We start from the raw sequence: 21,326 nt of genomic DNA, 5'->3' as shown, positions 1-21,326 counted from the left end.
ATCTTTTCTTCATCCTGACAGGAGGCAAGTTCTCAGCAATCTTAGTTCCTGGGGAGACAAGGCTTAGCAAGGCCATAAGGTACATTGCCAGTCCCTTCATTAATTCATCCTCTGTCTGTAGAACAGTCCTAGAACCCCTGAAAACATTAGCAAAACCCTCTCCCAGGATTTCTGTAAACATACAACAAGAAAATCCTTCTTCAGGGCTTCTGAACCAACAGAAAGGTTCCCAGACCCCTGCAACAACAGCACTGTCCTTCACCAGTGGACAGCATTCACTCTCTGTCTGCAGGACAGTCTCAATAGCTCTGAACCAACAGAAAGGTTCCCAGACCCCTGCAACAACAGCACTGTCCTTCACCAGTGGACAGTATTCACTCTCTGTATGCAGGACAGTCTCAGGGCTTCTTAACCAAAAGCCAGGTTCCAGGACTTCTTTAACAACAGGACTGTCTTTCACCAGGGGACAAATCTGGCAAAACAACATCAAAACAGACAGACAAAGTACCAGCAAAACAGCCATGTCTCCTCAGTCCTTGGCAGCTCAGGGGGCAGGTCTCAAAAGTCCAGGGCGATTCAAAGTGTCCCCCAGCAATTCTCTCAGTCTCTCTCTCAGCCTCCACGAGGTGCTGCTTCCAAAAAGTTCTTCTGCCTCTCTCTTGTCTCTCCAAATCTACGTCACCAGCTCCTCCCAGTTCAGGGCTTTCTTTTCACATCAACAAGTCCATCCCACAGGTGGGATTAACAAGCTCTGGGTTTTAACACAATCAATTTGAAAACCAAGCCAATACAGGGGAATCTTTAATTGCCATTACTATCACACCATCTTTCTCCTTCCTGCTACATTCTTGAATCTGATTACTCTCTAAATACCAGTTCTAAGAGTATGCTTAATTCTAACACTAAATTTAAGTATCCCAGAGGTGCTTCCTAGGGAGATAGGAGCAATAAGGGCCCATGATAATCTATGTCAATTCAACTCAACTCAAACTGCCTTAAAACCCAACATCTGCGAAGTACTATGGTGTACTGAGAAGGCTGCTGGGTTTGGACTCAAGAGTCTAGCTTTCTATTTACCAGTCTTGTGGCCTTGGGAAAACAAACACCTTCTATGAAACTCCATTTTCTCATTTTTAAAGTAGGGACAGTAATATCTGCCATATCTCCCTCCTGTGGTTGTATTGAGGAAAGTGATTTATAAGCCTTAAAGCAGAATATAAGTGAGTTACTACTGGTTTGTTACTACTGGTAACAAATATGCATTTTGTGGATATAGAAGATTGTCTTGTGAAGGAGAAAATAGAGACTTTAGACAAAAACTATTAATTTGTTCCCTAAAAAGGTGCCTTTGCTTATAAGAATGTTTCAGTGTAACAAAATGCCTCAGAACATTTTAGTAGGTAGAACAATCAATTTGTCTTTGGAAAAAGTATTTTCACTACTCTATTAGTAAGACTTACAAAATAGCTAGGAACAAGGAAGTATCTCTTTCAAAAGTAAAATTTTCAATGGGGATTCCAAATAATGCCATTCTTCAATAAGAATGTTTAAAAGGCAATTAAAATTTGTTGGTTGCTCTGATATAGTGATGCCTACCCATGAGTCATGGAGCTGTAAGAAATAAAACTTATTTTCGTAGAATATGGCTCTTAAGAGAAATCACCAGAGACAAGAGCGGGTCACTCTGTACCAGTCCCGTCAGGGTTACAGATGACAAAACAATTTAAACCATCTGGCCAGAAAAAAAATCACAGAGGAGCTGATTTTTTCTCTTTTAAAAGCTTGTTTATTCCAAAACTGGTGCCCTAGTTCTGCTAATTTTATTTGTAAATTTATTCATAACTGAAAGACCTGACTGTAGAAGGGTATTTGAGTAGAGGTTGGCTTTCAACACAGGAGCAAATGAACTCAGACCATTGCTACAGTCCTGATTCAACCCCTTACCCTAAATCAACATGAAGTCAGCTATGGTTTAGTTACCAAACCTGCACCAAAGAGAACTCCCTTAGGAGTCAGCAACATGGGTTGGGAAGCAGCTTCAGTAAAGCAGGGCCTCCTGACAGATGCTAACCAGAAGGGAAGAAATATACAAATGGCATGGTTAAGGGAAAATATTTGGGGGTGGGGGGGCCAAGAAGATGTATACTAGAGACTAACTACATATTGAACAAATGGATATACTTCGTGAATGAACAATGGATGTATTTTAATAGACTGGTGGTCTTTCCAAATTAATAAGATGTGTAGTCAGCTTACTTCCTAATCTCACATGTTGTTACCTTTGTCATATATGCTGGTTCTATAGCAAAAGAAGTCTTGCCCTTCAAAAAACCCCAGCTCATTGCCTACCCATTCCCTTGGAGAAGTCAGCCTAAGACAAGCGAGAGCAGAAGGACGTGGCTGCTATTGTCTCTGAGAAGAAGCAGGATGCCAAAGAGACAAGAGCGCTACTGGAAGAGCACAGGCTTGGGGTCTGGGGTTAAGCAAAAAGTCTGGCTCTCACCCCTGACTCCCCAGCTTGAAGCTGGGTAAGTTTGGGCCTCAGTTTCCTTATCTTTTATAGACCAGATGACCTTTAAGGCCCTATGCAGCTGTACTCTGTGACTGTATGATCCTGTGGCTCTGTATAAAAGCGCAGCTCTGTGAGAGTGAGAAGGGGCAAGGAGCATGGAGCACGCTGCCCACCCTGGAGACTTTTCCTCTGCTCTCAGACAAGCACAGCTTAGAGAGCAAGCTCCAGGTCAAGGCCGTGTCCTGCTAATGCAGAGCAGCCCCCTCCCTACTGTGACATTCTTAACAGAGCTGCCTGGAAGCCCTGACACGCTAAGGATTTGCCCAGGGTCACGTGAGTCAGAGGTAAGACTTGGACTTAGGCTGTCCTGACTTCCCTATCCACTGAGCCACACAGCCTCATGTTCTCTCTCCCTCCCCCGCCCTCCCCACACACACGTGTATAAAAACAACATACATATGTCATGAAAACAATATAAAAAAATTTTTTTTTAAGCAATTGGGGTTAAGTAACTTGCTTAAGGTTACACAGCCAGGTGTTTCTGGGTGGGTGCTAAGTGTCTGAGCCTGGGATTCGATCTCCAGGTCATCCTGACACTGGAGCTGGTGTTCTTACTCGCTGTGCTACCTGGCCGCCCCAATAACAAAATTTAAAGTAGTGAATGCACGTGGTTACATGCTCTATGAGTTACGCTCTACAGGGCAGATATGTTGTTGGGTTCTTGAAGGCTGCGCCACCACAACTCATGTTCAAAGGGCCAAGTGACTGACTGCATGGATCCTGGGGGCCCAGAGAGGCTCATCACTACATACTGTGTGTTTCTTGCTTACTTCTTTTCTGTTTTTAAGCCTCAGGGACTCTGAAAAGTTACATACCGAATAATCTTAAGGTTGTAATCAGGTTTGGTAAAAGGTGAACTTACGTTGATGAAGTTGTAGATATCAAAGAATTGCTAGGCCGAATAAAAAAATAATACTCGGGAGCACAGGCCCAAGCCTATGTCAATAATCAACTCAGATTGAGCAAAACTCGCAATCAACAAGTATGTCATACTTAATACATATTTAGAATCAAAGCATTTAATTCAGTTACCTTTAACAAATGCTTATTATGTACCTTTTATGTGCAAGACACTATGCTGGGAATATAAAGACAACACACACAAAAGTCAAACTCCACTAGATTATAAGCTCCTTGAGGGCAGGGGCTATCTTTTGCCTTTTTTGGGTACACAGTATATTCACTGAATTGAATTGGCCTCCTAACCTTATAGTTTTCATCCTGCTATACTTCTTTTTTTAAAAATGTGGTTTTCTTTTCTTTTCAAATGACATTCCTTTTTTCCTTTTCTCCCTCCCTACGCTCATTAAGAAAGGACGAAAAACAAAACCTTTTGTTATAAACATGCATAGCTGAGAAAAACAAATTCCTATTTTGGCCATGTCTAAAAAATATGCCTCAACCTGCATTTAGAGGCCATCCCTTCACTACCAAGTGAGGCAGCATGGCAAATCATGAGTCCTCTGGAACCATGGTTGGTCACTGGGTTGGTGAGAGCTCTTAAGTCTTCCAAAGTTGTTTGTCTTTATAAAATTGGGTTTCTACTATAACTTGTTCTCTTGACTGCTCCCCTCACTTTGTGTCAATTCATACATACAAGTCTCCCTAGGCTCTCCTGAAACCACCCCCTTCATTATTTCTTTTAGCAAAATATTATGTAAATATCCCACATTAATATACCATGACTTGTTTAGCCATTGCCCAACTGATAGGGGACCCACTCACGTTCCAATTCCTTGCCTCTACTAAAAAGAACTACTATAAACATTTTTTATACTTGTCTTCTAGCAGTCACTGTAAATGTTAAAATTTTCAATTTTCTTCCTCCACATTTTTCAGTTTGTATAGTTTAGGAGAAAGCTCAGTTTTAAAAATATGCATTTATTTTATATTTTGTGATCTGAAACATGATTTCATGTGGTCATTAACAATTTTCATTCCTTCTGAAAACTGTTCATATCCTTGACTACTTATCTACTGGGGACTGGCAACTGGTGTTACAAATTTGTGTCAATTCCCTATAAAATTTAGATATCAGACTTTTGTTGGTGACATTTGAGGCAGGTTTTTATGCAATTTTACTATATGTTATAATTCTGTCATTAATTTTTATCATTGTAAAAGCTTTTAAATTTTAGTCAAAATTTTCTATTGCATTTTTTATGATCTGAAAAATATGGTTGGCGAAGAATTCTCTTCCTAGTTATAATTATGAAACATATTTAATTTAAACTTTTCTTATTTTTGTATGTGTAACCTTTTAGTGTCAGATCATGCATCCACTTTATGCTTACTGTGATGGTCAAGATGATGATCTAAATCTAATTTCTGTGATAATGCTTTCCAGTCGTCCTAGAAGAAATTTATGTTCTTGGGTTTATCAAGCACTGGGTTTCTGTTTTTGATTGCTTCTGTTTCTTGCTTTTACCTAGTCTGATATACTAATCTACTTTTCTGCCTTTTAACTCATACTTAATAGATTTGATGACTAATATGTTACATTATCATTTGAGGCCCAGTAATGTCATGCTCCTTTCATTCACACTTTTTTTGGGGGTGTTTCTCTTAAGATTATGGACCTTTTCCTTCCAAATGAATCTTCTTAAACTTGTCAAGTACTAAAAACGTGTCCCTTCAGTAATTTGTCTGATATAGCACAAAGCCTATAAATTAATTTAGGTATTATTGTTATTCTTAATTATACTAGTACATGCCAATTATAAGCAGTAAATTTCTTTTAGGTTATTAAAGTCTTATTTTGTGAAGGATTTTTTAGTATTTATATAAGCCTTGCATGTGACCTGGCAGGTTAATTCCAGATATTTTATACATTTCATAGTTGTTTGGAATGGAATTTTTCTAATAATAATGATAATAATAATAAAAATAATAATTTTCTGATAATAATAATTATGATGATAGTAAATATTTATACAGCACTCTAAGGCAAAAAACACTTTCATTACCTCATTTTCTCATTACAACAACCCTGGGAGACATGTGCAGCTATTATTACAACCCCATTTTACAGAAAAGGAAACAGTAAGCATCTGATTTCAGACCTGCCGCTCCAATCACTGTGCCACCTAGCTACCCCTTCTCAGTGCCCCTCCCCTCCCCGTCCAGCTTTTGCTGGTATTGTAAAGAAATGTTAATGACTCTGTGGAGTACTCATCATTTCCACATTTAAGGCTTTCACTCTGGCCATAGTTCCCATCCCCTAGCTCTCTCCTTGAGCCTGGTGCCATGTTTGAGGACAACAGGCTTTAATAAAGTAAGCTATGCTATCCTGTCTCTGCCCCAACACTCTCATTCGGTCCTGTAATTGCTGAGATCTGCCCTGTTGTTATGTTGGGGCTCAGGAAGATTGGGTTGGTTTGTCTTTACCTTCCTCAGGTTCTGACTTAGTTTCCTTTGCTGTGGAGTAGACTCTGCCCACTGATATGATCTTTCCCCTCTCAGGCACTTTGTGTATGCTTTAATCAATCCCTGCTAATTTTTCTTGCCATCAGCCATTAGCTTGTTTCACTCAGAGGGTGAAAGGCAGCCTGTTGGGTCATTGCTGCTGCCACAGTCGAAGGGGTTATTCTCTCCTGTCATTAACCCCCATCCTCTGGACTGCACTTTCCTTTCAGCAATAGGCTTTCTTCATTTCCTAAGCTGATATGTATTTGACACACACCATAGGTGAGTGAAGAGGGGGTTGTGGGAAGGTCCCTCAGGATAAAGTTAGAGGGCTACTTTGAAAAGCCTTTATAGCTCTTCTACTGTGCTCCTGAGATCTTTGTTTCTTACTCTCTTGTCCATTGGGCTCCACAATCCTCTACTGTTGCCTTTCTTCCTTGTTGGTGGGGCTGAGAGTTGGTCAAATCCATGGGCCCAATACCTACCGGTAGCGGGATTCCCCCTGGGACATGGGCAAATGTTAACTCCAAAAGATGTAGTTAACTCTCACTGCAATAAGAACCAAAGGGCTGCCCCAGGAGCTGGTAGTGGTGGAAAGTGGAGGTTTGGGAATGATGAAAGCACCCAGAATTACAGGCTGATAAATTGGTCTTCAGTTATACTGTAACAGGTTCTTTGACATATCTTCTTTTCATCATCACTGAATTTTCTGGATTTGGGGATTTTTAACTTGTATTCCTCCTTTTCTCCCCTCTCACTCTCTCCTTAACCCTTTACAATATGGATTCTGATCTTATCATTGCATTGAAACTGCTCTCTCCAAAAATGACGTCTTAGTTGCCAAATCCAATGGCTTTTCTCAATCATCATCTTTATTGATCTGAGGCCTTTGACTCTGTTGATCACCCTCTCCTCCTTCAAACAGCCCCTCTCCCCTGGTTCTCCTCCTGCCTGCCTGACTGCTCCTTCTCCACCTCCCCTGCTGGGTCTTCTGCCAGGTTTTACCCTCCAACTGTAGATGCCCCTCAGGGTTCTGTCCTGAGGCTTCTTCTCCCCTGATACTATTTCATTTGGTGATGGCATTAGCTTCCATGTATTTAAATCTATCTTTCCAATTTCTTTGCTCCCCTCCAATCTCTTAACTCCAACTATCAGACATTTTGAAATGGATGTTTAGTAGACATCTTAAACTCAACATGTCCAAAATGGACTTCACTATCTTTCTCCCTAAAATCTCCGCTCTCCCTACCTTCCCCACTACTGTAGAGGGCAAATACTCCTAGTCCCTGAGGCTCCCATCCTAGGAGTCATTCTTGACTCCTCACTACCTGTCACTCCCAAGCTGTTGCCAAGGTCTGCTGATTCAGCCCAAAGAATCTCTCTGGTATGTCCCCTTCTCTTCTCTGGTACTGCCCCCACCTTAGTACAGTCTCTCATCACCTCACACCCCTGCCTCCAGTCTCTGCCTGTTCTATTCCATCCTCCAGCCAGGTATGTGTCTGAAAATGACTGCCTCATTTCACAGCTACCTTTATTTTGTTCATTGACTATTTAAGTGAACAAGCCACCTGCTTTCTGCCAAGGGCTGAAGATGAGCTCCAGAAGCAGGTAGTTCTCTGCAGTGATGACTAGCCTGCATGGAGCAGAATTTTTGAGCTTCTCCTGACTTGTTGCCTTTATGTCCCTGTACTCCCCCTGGAATCGCTCCCCTGATTCTGCTCATTTAGCTCCGGACTGCCCTTATTACATTCTGAAGGTGATCAATAATTTTCCCTTTGTTTTGTAATTTAAAAACCATAATGTATATACTCCAATATTTGCTTGAAAATTATTATCAATTAATCAATAGATTGTCTATTCTGTCTGTTGTCCTAACCACTAAGTCTGCTATCATTAATTCATCATCAGTATGAGGAAACACAATGTAGTAATCTTGAATTCTGTTTGCTTTTTGGATTAAATAAGTGTCTTAAGTGCTATAAAACACTGCATAAATATGAATTTATTATTATTATTACTCAAGTTTCAAGATAAAAATAGTAAAATTCATTTGCAATTTAAATAACATAATATTTGAGTATATTTTTAGGAATTGCCCGCCCACTCACAGTCTTTTACCTATCTTTAGTGGGCTGAAACCTACTGTCACTGTGAACATGTCTGCTTTGTTTATTAACTAAACTCCTAATCCCATGGTGCCCCAAACCTCCACCTAAGCCCTTGACTCTTGCTGGACTCAAATTTTCTGGATTCTAACCCTGCTGCCTGACTGGACCTATAATAGGCATTTTTACCTGCCTTTGGATGATTTTCCAAGACATGATCCCTTGCCTGCCTGCACCTACAAGTTGGCTCCTCTCTTATCTGGTTCCTGAAATCTTCTCTGTTCTATTTCTGCTCAAGTTGTAGCAAAGAAGAATCACAAAATGATTAATAGGATGGAAAATAAAACCTCTGAATGAGGAATGGGGAAAGGAAATGGGATTATTCATCCTGTAGACATGAGCAGGAGCAAATTATTAAAGTGATCAAAGGAGAGAAAGTGCTATTACTTGTAGTCTTCAGTTACTGCCTCCACTCAGTACAGAACAGAAAAGGAAACAGAATTACACAACACAATGAGGACTCTTAGAGAGATACACTAAATACTGGAAAAGCTTCAAGAAAGAGTCCAATATATCTTTCTATGGACAATTTTATAAAGAAGGGAGTTCTTATTTTTATGTCAAGGCACCTAGGAAGCAGAAGACATGCAAGGCTACAATGTCAAGAACAAAAGAAGGAAAGGAGATCTGGGGTATACTTTCCAGTAGCAGCAATTTTTAAAATATGGGGGAGCCCTCAGTCACCTTTACTATACTGTCCTGACCCAAGGCATCCAAGAGGCTAATGTGGGATTGTCCTGAAACTTTTGTGGCTCCAAAAAATAAAGGTCATTTCCCGCAAGATCTATCCTGAACTTTCTATGTGCGCAGAGAAATACATAGTCCCATAGAAGGGTTATGTACTTTGGACTACACACATACATATGTATACAAGTATATATTTTATGAGTATAGATTACGGCCTTGGTGTGAGTAAAGGGAAGAAGAAATGAGTGCATTCATTCATCAGGATCTCACAGATTTTTTTGTTCACATAAAGCCATCAAGTATATTTTGTGCGTCGAGGTACATTAGCTATAAGTAAATACAAATGCGCTTGAGTCCCAACAAACAAGCTAATTTCACCTATTTCTGAATCATGGCGTATTTAGTTCTTTTTTAGGTACTGAGAAATCTGTAATTGCAAAGGGCCTTACTTAAGTAAACAACTGAATATCCTTTCCAATAGGAATGTAATTAAAATTGGACTCAGACTGACTAATTCTCCAAATTGCTTCTCTGCTATGAATTTAAGGTGGGGAAGAATCATACAACAGGAGAGTTGCAGGCGCCTCAGCAGTCGGTAAATAGAATGCTCTTCATTTTACAGATTTTACAGAAGAAGCAGCTGAGGCTGAAAGAGATTTAGCACTTGGTAGAGGGAAGAGCCTTTACTAATTCTGGAGACAGAGGGGCCTCTGCCACTTCCTGCCTGTGTGACCTTGTCCAAGTCATATCACCGGCCTGAGCCTCAGTTTCCTCATCTGTGAAATGAGGAGACTGGATCTGATGGCTTCTGGCATTTCTTCTAGTTGGAGATCTACGACTTTCAGATTCATCTCAGGGTTCCTTCCCTTACATGCTGCCACTCTGAAAATTAATGGAAAAAATAATGACAGCAAGCACTGACATGGTGGTTTAAGCTTTTTGAAGTGCTTCACAAATAGCTTTCTCATTTGGTCTTCCCAATAACCCCAGGAAGCAGATGCTATTCTCACCTCCATTTCCCAGATGAGGAAACTGAGGCAGAGAAGGTCACACAGAGAGTGAGTGGGTTGGAAACTGGATGGTACAGATGATGACTATCCAGCAGTTCTTGCTGAAGGCCAAATGCAGGCACAGTCAGAGACAGACACCAGATACTTTGCATGTGTATGTCCCGATTCAATGAAATGCATCTGCCTCATTTACAGATTAGAAGACTGAGGCATAGGGAATATTTTGATCATAGTTTCATTTCTTGAATCACAGTCAATACCTATATTCCTTTTCCTCTTAATATCTCAGTAAGGCCAACCGGAACACGGACATTTCACTGATTACATAAAAAAGTTTAGATTTCCTCACAGGAACAATGGAACAAAAGTTTTCTAACCTCAAATTGAGTTTGAAAGAAAAGATAAATTAAGCAGTTTCAAAATTTTAATGCTAAAATGTCTAAGATTGGCAATAAAATTATATGAAATGAATTCTAAAGAAATATTACAAACAGCTAAGTATATACGATTTAACAAAACAACTTGGATTGAAACCAATTATGTGTACTCAATTTGAAAAATGTAGACACTGGGAAGGAGGATTATTGTTTGGGGTTACAGATCCATGAATAACTGCATGAAATTAAGAAAATAAATATTTACACTGAATAACAAAGTTCCTCTAACAGTTGACATCTATTAAACAATTTAACATCCCCCCCTCTCTCCCAAGGGAAGTGTTAGAAGATCTATTGTTTCAGTTACTCAGAGCTAACCTGAAAAAAGCCCTTTGAGATACTGGGAGAAAGCAATTCCTTCTTTGGAGGGAGTAGACAAGATGATAAAATAGAGCTCCTTCAGGCCTAAATTTTCATAAATGCACTGAGTGGACTCAAAAACCAATGAAGTTAAATGTCTTCTGTATGAGGATGGGAAGAGAAGGGAGCAGAACATAATTTTATACGGATTTTCAAGAAGAAAAGTAAACACATCTGACGAAGAAAATTGAAAAAATTCAGAGGCTTTCTTGTTCACTGACTTACCATAAGTCGATTATTTCAGCCACCATCACTGATCCCCCTTCCCATTCGAAATGACCCAGAACTAAGAGTCTGGACCACATCCTGTAGACTGTTGTGCTGTTGTTCAGTAAGATGCAAGACAGTGTAGTGGACAGAGTGGGGGACGTGGTGCTCCCTAATCTATCCTGGGCTTTCTAACCTCTCTATTTCTTTCAAGGCTTCCTCCATCCACCCAGTCACCCAAATTTGCAACCCAGGTGTCAATCTATTCTCCAGTGAAGAGGTGGTCCTTCTCCCCAGGGTCAATCTGTCCACATGTATCCTTAATCCTTCTCCCTTCAGTCTTCTCCAGAAGACTGTCTGGTCAATCACTGCTTCCTTCTCAATCTACAGGCTCCTTCTCTGTCTCCTAAAGAAGCTCAAGTTTCACCATTCTTAGAAAACCCTCAGCAGATAGCACCCCCTCTAGCTATAAGATTCTATTCTTCTCTTTGTGGGCTGAACTTCTTGAAAAAGCTATGCTCACTCAGTATTTCCCCTTCTAATCTTCTCCATTTTCAACCTTCTGCACACCTCAATCTCTACTAAAACAACTCTAAGTAGCTAGGTGGTGCAGTTGTTAAGAATGCTGGGCCTGGAGTCAGGAAAACCTGAATTTAAATCTAGCCTCGGACACTTAGTAGCTGTGTGATCATGGGCGGGTTACTTAGCTGCTGTCTGACTCACTTTCCTCATCTGTAAAATGAGGATAATGACAGTCCTTAGGTCCCAGGGTTGTCTTGAGGACCAAATGTGATGTCTGTAAAGCCCTTAGCACAGTTCTCGGCACACAGTAGGTACTATGTAAATGCTAATTTTCTTTCTTCCTCTCTCCAAAATTACCAGTAATCTCTCCATTGCCAAATCTAACAATCTTTTCTCAATCTTCATCCCTGAATTTTGGGCATCATTTGACAGAGTTGATGATGCTCTCTTCCTGAAATCTTGCTAAACTTTTCATATTCATGTCGCTGCTCTGGTTCTCCTGTCTGACCAATCCTTCTCACTCTCCTTTGCTGGATCATAGTTCATGTCATGCTCCTTAACTGTGGCTAGATCTGGTTATCTTCTTTTCTTACACTGCAGAATTTATACTTCTCACATGGTGACTGCTTCAGTTCCCATTTGTTCTCCAAGAGGACCAAGATGACATCACTATGCTAGAGTCCACTTTGAGTATGTCTGATTGGCTGATCAGACCAATACGAGCTTGGAATGCTCTACCATTGGTTGGGCACGAATAGTCCGCGTGAATGTTTGCGGTGGATTCTCTTAATTTGCACATCCTGCATTTCCTCTGAGCTGCTTCAGTTCCGCTTTGCTCACAGAGCACAGCACCTTCTCTGACGTGGCCACACCATGCTGATTGGTCCTGTGCCAGTCTCCCATGCCACACAATCAATTCCAAAGTTCTTCAGAGAGACCTTAAGAGTGTCCTTGTATCACTTCTTCTGACCACCATGCACTTGCTCTGTGTGAGTTCTCCATAAGACAATCTTCTTGGCAAGTGTACGTTTTACATTCAAACAATGTGGCCAGCAATGGAGCTGCACTGTCTGAAGCAGAGTTTGAACGCTTGGCAGTTTAGTTCAGGTAAGGACCTCAGTGTTTGGTACCTTGTTCTGTGAGGTGATTTTCAGAATCTTCCCAAGACAATTCTGCTTCAGCCTGCACAGACTTAATAGTCATCATCTTCCTATCCAGCTTTAGTCCCATATCACCAGTGTCCTAAAAATTCCCCAGGTACCAAACAGAACTCCCTAACTCCTCCTCCTCTTTCTATTAGTGGTGAAGGCTTCCAGTCTCTGAGGCTTAGCATGTTGGTGCTTTCCTCCATTCTTTCTCACTCTTCCCCATCATTTTTTTCCTTCGATATCTCTTGCGTAGTCCACTTTTCTCTACTCACATAGACATGAATCTAAGTCAAGTCTTCATCGAGTTCTGTCCACACTATTACATTAGGCTCCTAACTGGTCTCTTCCATTCCCAAGTCTTTTCCCACTCCAATCTATCCTCCACAGACACCACATTGATTTTGATAAGGTCATGCCTAACTATGTCAATCTGCCTACTCAATAATGCAATCCCAATTAGCCTTAGGATCAATGATAAAGCCCTCTGGCTTTTAAAACTCTTAACAACTTGGCCCAATTCTCTGTTTCTAGCCTTATTACACAGTAATGCTGCATGTACTAAGATGTTATGAGGATCTACCTCATCATGGTCCAATCAAGCTGCCCTCTTGCTGGTCCTCTCTGTGCCTTTCACTGCTTGTCCCCCATCCTGGCAGTGCCCTCCCCCCACAAATGTATTATCCTGGAATGCCAAGACACAGCTCAAGCATTCCACACACCTAAATGTACAGAAGTCATCTCCTCAATTAGAGTGTGGGCTCAGTGAGGCCAGGAGTGGCTTTGTTTGTGTCCCCAGCAGCCAGGCCAGTCCTTGACAAGGAGAATTCCCTTAATAAATGTCGGTGGTTCACATAGATTAGACTCTTCCCTCTATCTCGCTCTCTATAGCCTATTAAAATGGTAAGTCTTTTCTCTTCTTCCAGTGAAATATCTTTTTGCATCCTTCTCTTTCCATCTACTTACATGGCTACGGCACTAATCTGGGCCCTTATGTTTCTGCATGGACTCTTACGTGAAATATTTATGAAATGCCTACCATGTACCAGGCGCTATAGATACAAGTAAAATGAATGAGATGATACCTACTAACAATGAGTTTATATTCTAATGGGAGAAACAAGTACATATAAAAATATGTACAACATCAATATGTATATAAAGTAGTTAAATCTGAGGTGATTTGGGACAGTGGGCATGAGATGAGCACTTGGGGTGGGGAAGAGGGTCAGGAAAGTCCCCCGGCAGAAGACAATTCCTGAGCTGTAACATACTGGGGGAGGAAGGAAGGGGAAAGGAGGGAACCTGTGCATTGGTGACAAGGAGGGAGCATGTCCCAAGCATGGAAGGAGAAAGGAGATGGCAGTTGTGACTGAGGAGTCATGAGACCAGTTTGGTGTGATGGCAGAGGGGCATATGGAGTCCTCTCCCAATGAGGTAGAAAACACAAGTTCAGAGAGATTTACAAAAAGCTTTAAGGCCAAACAGAAGGCCATCCTAGCTGGCTGAAGATGGGCATTACATAGTCAGATCTGCACTCAAGGAAAATGACAGCCTTGAGAGAGAGAGAGAGAGAGAGAGTGTGTGTGTGTGTGTGTGTGTGTGTGTGCGTGTGTGTGTGTGACCTCGAGTAAGTCATATCACTACTCTGGGCCTCAGTTTCTCCATCTGGGGGAGGTGGACTAGATAGATTTTGTGGCCCCTTCTAGCTCTTAATCTGTGACCTTCTGTGATCTGCCAGTGACTGAAGGCACTGATGATACTCTGAAAACTAACAGCAATGTTAACTAACAATATAGAAAAAGCAGAGCTGACAATGGGGAGGGCTGATAATTATAAAAACACCAAGGGCTAACTTGTAGGCACCTAATAAATAAAGGTTTTACTGACACTGGAAAAATTTGGTTGAGAACAACATGTGCTGGCTGAAGCTTCTTTTAGAGTTTGGGTAATGTAGAGAAAAGAGAAAAGGACAAAGGGAGGATTCCCTATTAACGAAATGGACGATAAGGTTGCTATGGGAGGCCTACTGGATAATGAGGCACTGACATTCCAAGTATGCTTAAAACTTGCAGAAAATGAAGTGTGGGGCAATTTAATTTCATATTCCACAATGGATATGAATGAACTGAAATGAAAGAAAAATGACATCACTGACAGTTACAGAAACAGTGAATGATTTTTCTCTCCACTGAACAATTTCTTGGCACGTGCTGGAAATGCCGAACCTGGACAAACAAGATGGTGCTACTGGAATGTGACACTACAGAATGTGACAGCTACACATGTGAAAAAAAGTCAAAGAAATTTAAGAGTTGCAATCTTACAGGCCTTTCAGATAAGGAGAACAGAAAGAAAAATGACTCTTCTGGGAATTAAGACAGACAGGAAAAAAAACAGGACTCTGAGGTTAATTCAACTAAACAGGTATCTGTTGGGACAAACATTCAGAATTACAAGGAAGGGAAAGAAAGAACAACACAACTCCCACATCGACTGGAATATTCTGAAGAGTGCCGTGACAGCAGAAACTGCTTGTTGTTTTTGTTGCTTAGAGAACAGGTGAAAAAACGGTGGTAAGTGAATTCAAAGAGATATTATTACATCTTAAGAAATGATGAAGTAGAAATTCAGACACACGGGACGACTTACAAGAAGGACAAAGACCAAAGTCCTCACTCTCAAAAATGTAGAGTTTAGTATTGTGGGTGGGCACATGAGCACAAGTAAGTAAAACGGGCAGCAGAACACGACAAGGACAAAGCCACGATCCAGACAAAGGGAGACAAGGAAATTGCCTTCTCTCTGCAGGGAGAAAAGTGTTTAAGGAAGGCTTCATGGGAGAGGTGGCAACTGAGTCACGCCTTGAAGAAAGAGAAGGATTCAATAGGCAGAGCTTCAGGCATGGGGAACAGCCTATTTGGAAAAAGGTGGAGATGTGGTGACCATGTGGTGACACAAAAAAATCTGAAAAAGAAAAATATGGAGGCACAGAGAAGACAATAAGATTGAGCATCCCCGCCAAACACCTATAAGCAGACATCCCATCTTCTAATGTTGTGGCTATTGTTTAGTCTCCCATTTGGGGTTTTCTTGGCAGAGATACTGGAGTGGTTACCCTTTCCTTCTCCAGCTCACTTTACAGATGAGGAAAAGGAGGCAGAGAGATGAAGTGACTTGCCCAGGGTCACACATATAGTGAGTGTCTGAGGCCAGATCTGAACTCACATATTCCTACCTCCGGGCCCAGAGCTCTATCTTCTGTACCACCTAGCTGCCCATTCTAGCAGAATCTTCTAATGGAACTTTCTTCCTAATAAAGGAGGAGGTGGGGAAGTATCTGTGAAAAGTATTATAATGTGAAATAATAATGTAAAAGTATTGTAAATTATATATGTTGGGGAGCCTTGTGATGGGAGAAAGAGGATTGTTTGTCCAAGATGGGAAGACTCACAGTGAAAAATTAACAGTTTTACACACTTCAAATATAAGATGAGGGAAAAGGGACATAAACAGAAAAAATTGTTGCGGGGAAAGAAAAAAAGAATAAAATTATAGTCAATAAAAATGTAGTTAGTGTTTGACAATTTCAGGAGCTAGATTATAAGGCTGGACATTCTAGACTGTGTTCCTCTGTGTCTCCCCTTATCTTGGGGAACATTTACCGCTCATTTTTATTTCCACTAACGTATTTAGAAAAAAATAATAGAAGAAAAAAAGGACAAATGCATTTTTTTTGTTGATCATTTCTGGCAAAAATAAAAGGTTTGATGATGAAGAGAAAGAGGTTTCAACTACTGAACAAAATTAAGATTTGGGGATCATGGTAATGGTTATGTCTTTTATCACTGTCTATTATTTGAATAATTTAGATTATCCTATCTCAGGAAATAGAACATTTTAAGTGAAAAAATAACCAAGGGGCATAACAATTATAAATAAAGGAAAAGATGAAAGGAATACTAGAACTGCCATATTCATACCACAGATAGGAAGGAATTAATAGAATGAGCTTTAACCATAGAGAGAAAACCATCATGATTAAAAATTGACTCAACAGGTAATTAGAGTAATTTAAACATATTCTATATTCAAACTAAAAACAAGACAGAAGAAACCTAAGTGGGCACAGTAAAGCACTCAATAATTAAAGCAAAGTGTGAGGGAAACAAAATTATAAGTGCTTTTTCGGTCTGCATGGTAAATAATGGGCAAAACATTTTCTAAAGACATTGAAGGAAAATAGAAAATAAGAGGCAAAGTCCGGACTTAATAGTAAAAGAAGAAACTCAGAACTCAGATTGAATATAATTCAGTTTTTCTCAAAAAATAATCAGCATTTTGAAGAGCCATGGTGACTAATTAACAAGAAGAAAAATGGGAAATGAAACTTTACTTCTAGGTAAGTGACTAAAATTTCCACATGATTCTCTTGGAGCAGGGACAATGTGTACTGGGGAAGGGGAGATGGAAAAGAAGTGGTTTAGCACAGTGTTGGGCACATAGTAGGTGATTAATAAGTGTTTACTGACTGATTGATTAAGACAAAGTACCAAGACCAATTCACCAAAGATTTTTATTTTAGCAAGCTGGAAATCAAGGAAGCCAGTGGTCATTTAGAATCAACTGCACATAAGACACTGGGTCAGGTGCTCTGTGGAGGATTGCTTACAGTCTTGTAGGAGGGAGGAGATGTACATCAATAATTGTGACTCAAGGTAGAATATGAAAGTGAAATGAGAGGTATGAATGAGGTGCTATGGCTGCTTAGAGCAGGAAAATATTACTTCCAACCTGGGGGAAATAGAAGAAAATAGCAGGAAAATTATATTTAAACTCATCACAGGAAGAAAATCACGATAAGGAGAAGAAATAAAGCAGAAAGCAAAAACTGAAGGGCTGGGAATGAAAGGATTCCAAATGGGCTTCCATAACTTAAAAAGTAGATGGGAAAGTAGTTGCCCTAGAAAATCTGTGGTGGTGACCCTGATTTTGATCTGGAGAAAATACTTGCAAACATAATTAGGATACTGACTTTAGGAACCCTTCAAGGAAAGGACTATATAATAGCCAGAATGAATTTGCCAGGCATAGATCTCACTATGCTAATTCAATAGCTTTTTATTTTTGCATACTAGAAAGTGGACGGAGTATGGCAAACAATGTTCATCTACATCTTAACAAGGCTTTCAACTTTGGTACTGCACATGAGTGTGCCTAGAAATGAGGAACAGCATTGCATAAATGATGTTAATATGACAAAGTAGATTACAGATAGAAATCACGTGATTATTATTCTAGAGTATTGCTTCAGACATTTTATACGTACATAGACACGCACAAAATATATGTATGTATGGAGGATGATGTATTTCAGGGTTGAATTTTGCAACTAGACTAAATGAAATACAATAAATCTAACATACATTAATCATTTTCAGGACGTTAATTTAATAGTTTTCAAGTCCCCAGACAACACATGAGAAAATATATGCAACAAAAAAATTAAGATTTTAGCTACTGCTTTATCTTCATACTCTAAAATGTAAAAAGGGCAATTCCTTCACTGAGTTAATTAAAAGAATGGTTTTTCTTCTATGAAATAAATACAAGATGCATACTATTTTATAACTAGATATTATCTTATATACCCATAGCAACAGTTTTTTTCCCAATGCACTTCTGTGCATTCAAGAGAAATCTAAGCAGCAATATTGTGTAGTGGATAGATGTAGAGTACAGTCTTTGAGTCAGAAAGATCTGGGTTCTAATCCTGCCTTTGACACATATTAGCTATGTGACCTTAGCCAGTTCCCAGTGCCCTAGGCAGTTCTCTAGAGGGAGGCTGCCTACACCAGTGAAATCACAGGCCTGGACTACAAATACATATATTTAATAAGAAATCTAATGACTTCATGGAAGGACTAGATTTATTTAGCTAAAGATGAGAAGCAATTTTATCTGGGCAAAGTGGCCTTGTCTTAGAATTCTTGAGTTACACCTGGCTTTGTACAAAGTCAAGGTTTGGTAATAGTATGTCAAGTGAAGTTATATACAAACCAGGGTTACCTGTGCTTAGTACTCCATACTGAGCTAAGCTACTTAGGCAAAGCCTCAGGACCATGAAGGCTTTGCATTGGATGTTTTCCCAAGATTTCCTAATGTTTGAATTGAACAGCTAAAGGAATACAGTTACTGAAAGAATCCTAACAAAGCTCTTCAGAGGCAGGCACTGTTTGTCCTTGCATCTCCTGGTGCCTAGAACAGTACCTTAAGTATTAGAGGAGGCACTTCATAAATGTTCATTGATTGACTGATCTTGGAGATGCTATTTAGGAAAAGGACTTGAATGAACAGGTGACAATTAGTAGCAACAATTCTCTGCATGTATTCCTCCAAATCCATTAAGTAGGGTAACTGTTCCCCCCAGAAACTTTTTAATATTATTATTTTTTTAACCAGGACTTATTTTCAAAAATAGCAGAAAGATAATTCCAAGCCCATTTTCTACCCCAATAGTTACAAACCCAAATTAGCTGTGAACCAAAGAGACTGAGTTTTACTGTTCCAATAAAATGTGCCAACACATTTTCACTGTGGTAGTTTTAACCTAAACAACACACACTTGTAAATTATAGAACAACTGTGTTTCATTATGGCTTTTATGTCATTAAATACTTTCATTGATTAGAATACTGTTCAATACAACAGCAGTAAAATACTGGAATATGGCAGACAGTTTATGTCAAACACCATGTGTACTGTTTTAGTTACTTAAGGAACTATGTCTACTACCGCGTTTCCCCGATAGTAAGACCTATCCCAAAAATAAGCCCTCCCCTTACTGTGTAAGATTCCTCTAAAATAAGTCCTCCCCCGAAAATAAGCCCTATTGAGATTGCTACTGTAGTGAAGGTGATCCCCTGCGCTACACGCTACATTACGGTACCCTCTGTATGCACCGTCTCCCCTCTCCCCCCCCGTGAAACGCACGCCACGCTCCGAGCTGCATCCAATCAGAGCTGCAGCAGTGAGCGCGTCATTCTGTTCTTCCCCAGTGATTTGCTTATTGAATAAAGGTACATTTTTTTGTTCACATTTACCTGTTTATTAAAATTGCTGTCAATGTTCATTAAAATAAGCCCTCCCCTGAAAATAAGCCCTCTGGTGTTTTTCTGTCCAAAAAAATTAATAAGACAGTGTCTTATTATCAGGGAAACACAGTAGTAGGCCTAAAAAAGCTGGAGTGCTACTAGCAGTATTTTGCCAAGGAAGCTTGCCCCTTGGATTTTCCTTGTTTTATGGGTGAGAGAATTCCTAACTCCAGACAGGGATTTTTATTTGGGTGCCTAAAACTAGGGTAGAAAAGGGCATGTAGAGCATACCACCGAATTAAGTTATTATACATTTATTCTGTCCCTAGTTCACAGTTTAATCATAATCTATTCCTTTAGTTTAAAATGATTTGCTTTATTGTGAAAGAAATTCTAACAATTCAAACTAAAGTGTCTGAGGTTTTTTTTTTTTAAATAAAATATCTCTAAAACATTAACTGGACCTAATGTCAGTTTAATTCCAGCAAGGCTGGCTCTACCAGAATTCTATGAGAACTTGCTGCTATTAGGGAAATAACAACTTATTATTTAAGTAGTCTACTCATGCATAGAGATTTTCTCTGTTCCCAGGTTGAAACCAGTGGTTTCAGTTACTATCAGAACTAAAATCCACTCCAAAAAGATCACCCAGTTAGTTTCACCAGGAACGATTCTCCATGATTATTGATGACAGTATTACTTTGTAAAATATTATAAGAGATGGGAAGGCAAAGGGCAAATTTTCACATATCAGTCATAAATCCTATATATTCACTGAAATGTTAAGAAACATCCTTTTTTTTTTTTGCTTTTTGGAGGACAGTTGGGGTTAAGCAACTTGTCCAAAGTCACATGGCTAGTAAGTGTGTCAAGTGTCTGAGGCCGAATCTGAACTCAGGTCACTGCGCCACCTAGCCATCCCAAAACATACAACTCTTTAATCTTAGTTTTATAACATTTTCTGGGTTTTTTTTTTTAAGTGTAGTGAAAGAGAAAGAAATAGACCTCTATTTGTTATCCATGGAAAATGGGATCCTAGGTCCTCTTTCCTTCCTCCCTCCTTGTCTCCCTTCCCAGACTAGAAGTGCACTGGCTGCTTCTGGACTCAATTCCACTATTGACTGGCATGGGTACCTTGATCCACCCACCAAACTGATGCTGAACTTGGTGCAGACACTCAGCTGGCTTAGCATACTTAGTGTACTACAATTCCTTACTCCAGAGGTCAAGTGACCCATCAGCCTCAGCCTCGTTAGCAGCAGTGAGTTTAGGCATGTACCAGCATGCCCTGCACCAACTTGTTATGAAAGTACTGTTGATTTCTAAATCTGCAGACACTTTACAATCATGACAGGATGCTATTACACACACACACACACACACACACACACACACACACACTACCACCACCACCACCACCACCACCACCACCACCACCATACGCATAAATATATATGTATGTGAATATTTTCTTGTTAAAGATGTCTTTATCTTCACTATAAGGAAAGGATTAAATGAGGCTGTTTCTATAGTTTATTTTGAGGATGCAATACTCCAGTAATGACTGGCTGACATTGAGGAGGGGAGAGAAAGGTCAGTGATGGACAGACAGGAGTGGCCCACTCTCCCGGGGCAGAGGGAGCTGTGCTTGGCAGCTACCCCTTGGGGACCTGTTGTGATAAAACAAACAGTCAAGTACTTTACCTTCGGCCTTTCTTCTCT

General features: G+C 40.0%; 1 protein-coding gene across 6 annotated transcripts in view; it reads right to left on the bottom strand.

Moving 5' to 3' along the window:
- The window catches only part of RSRC1 (arginine and serine rich coiled-coil 1), a 428,038-nt gene that overhangs the window by 58,097 nt on the left and 348,615 nt on the right, over positions 1–21,326 (bottom strand). For all 6 annotated transcript variants that reach the window (XM_069083462.1, XM_069083461.1, XM_069083460.1 and 3 more), the window contains one exon: positions 21,309–21,326. This exon is cut by the window's right edge and continues 51 nt beyond it. In XM_069083462.1, coding sequence (XP_068939563.1) covers positions 21,309–21,326 — 18 coding nt within the window. The remainder of the gene's footprint in view (positions 1–21,308) is intronic.

This window comes from Petaurus breviceps, unplaced genomic scaffold, assembly GCF_028583685.1.
Source record: "Petaurus breviceps papuanus isolate PSGF00001 unplaced genomic scaffold, PetGlider_PUasm1.0 173, whole genome shotgun sequence".
NCBI lineage: Eukaryota > Metazoa > Chordata > Mammalia > Diprotodontia > Petauridae > Petaurus > Petaurus breviceps.
The sequence above is the reverse complement of the archived record's forward strand: the minus strand, read 5'-3'. Positions and strand labels throughout refer to the sequence as shown.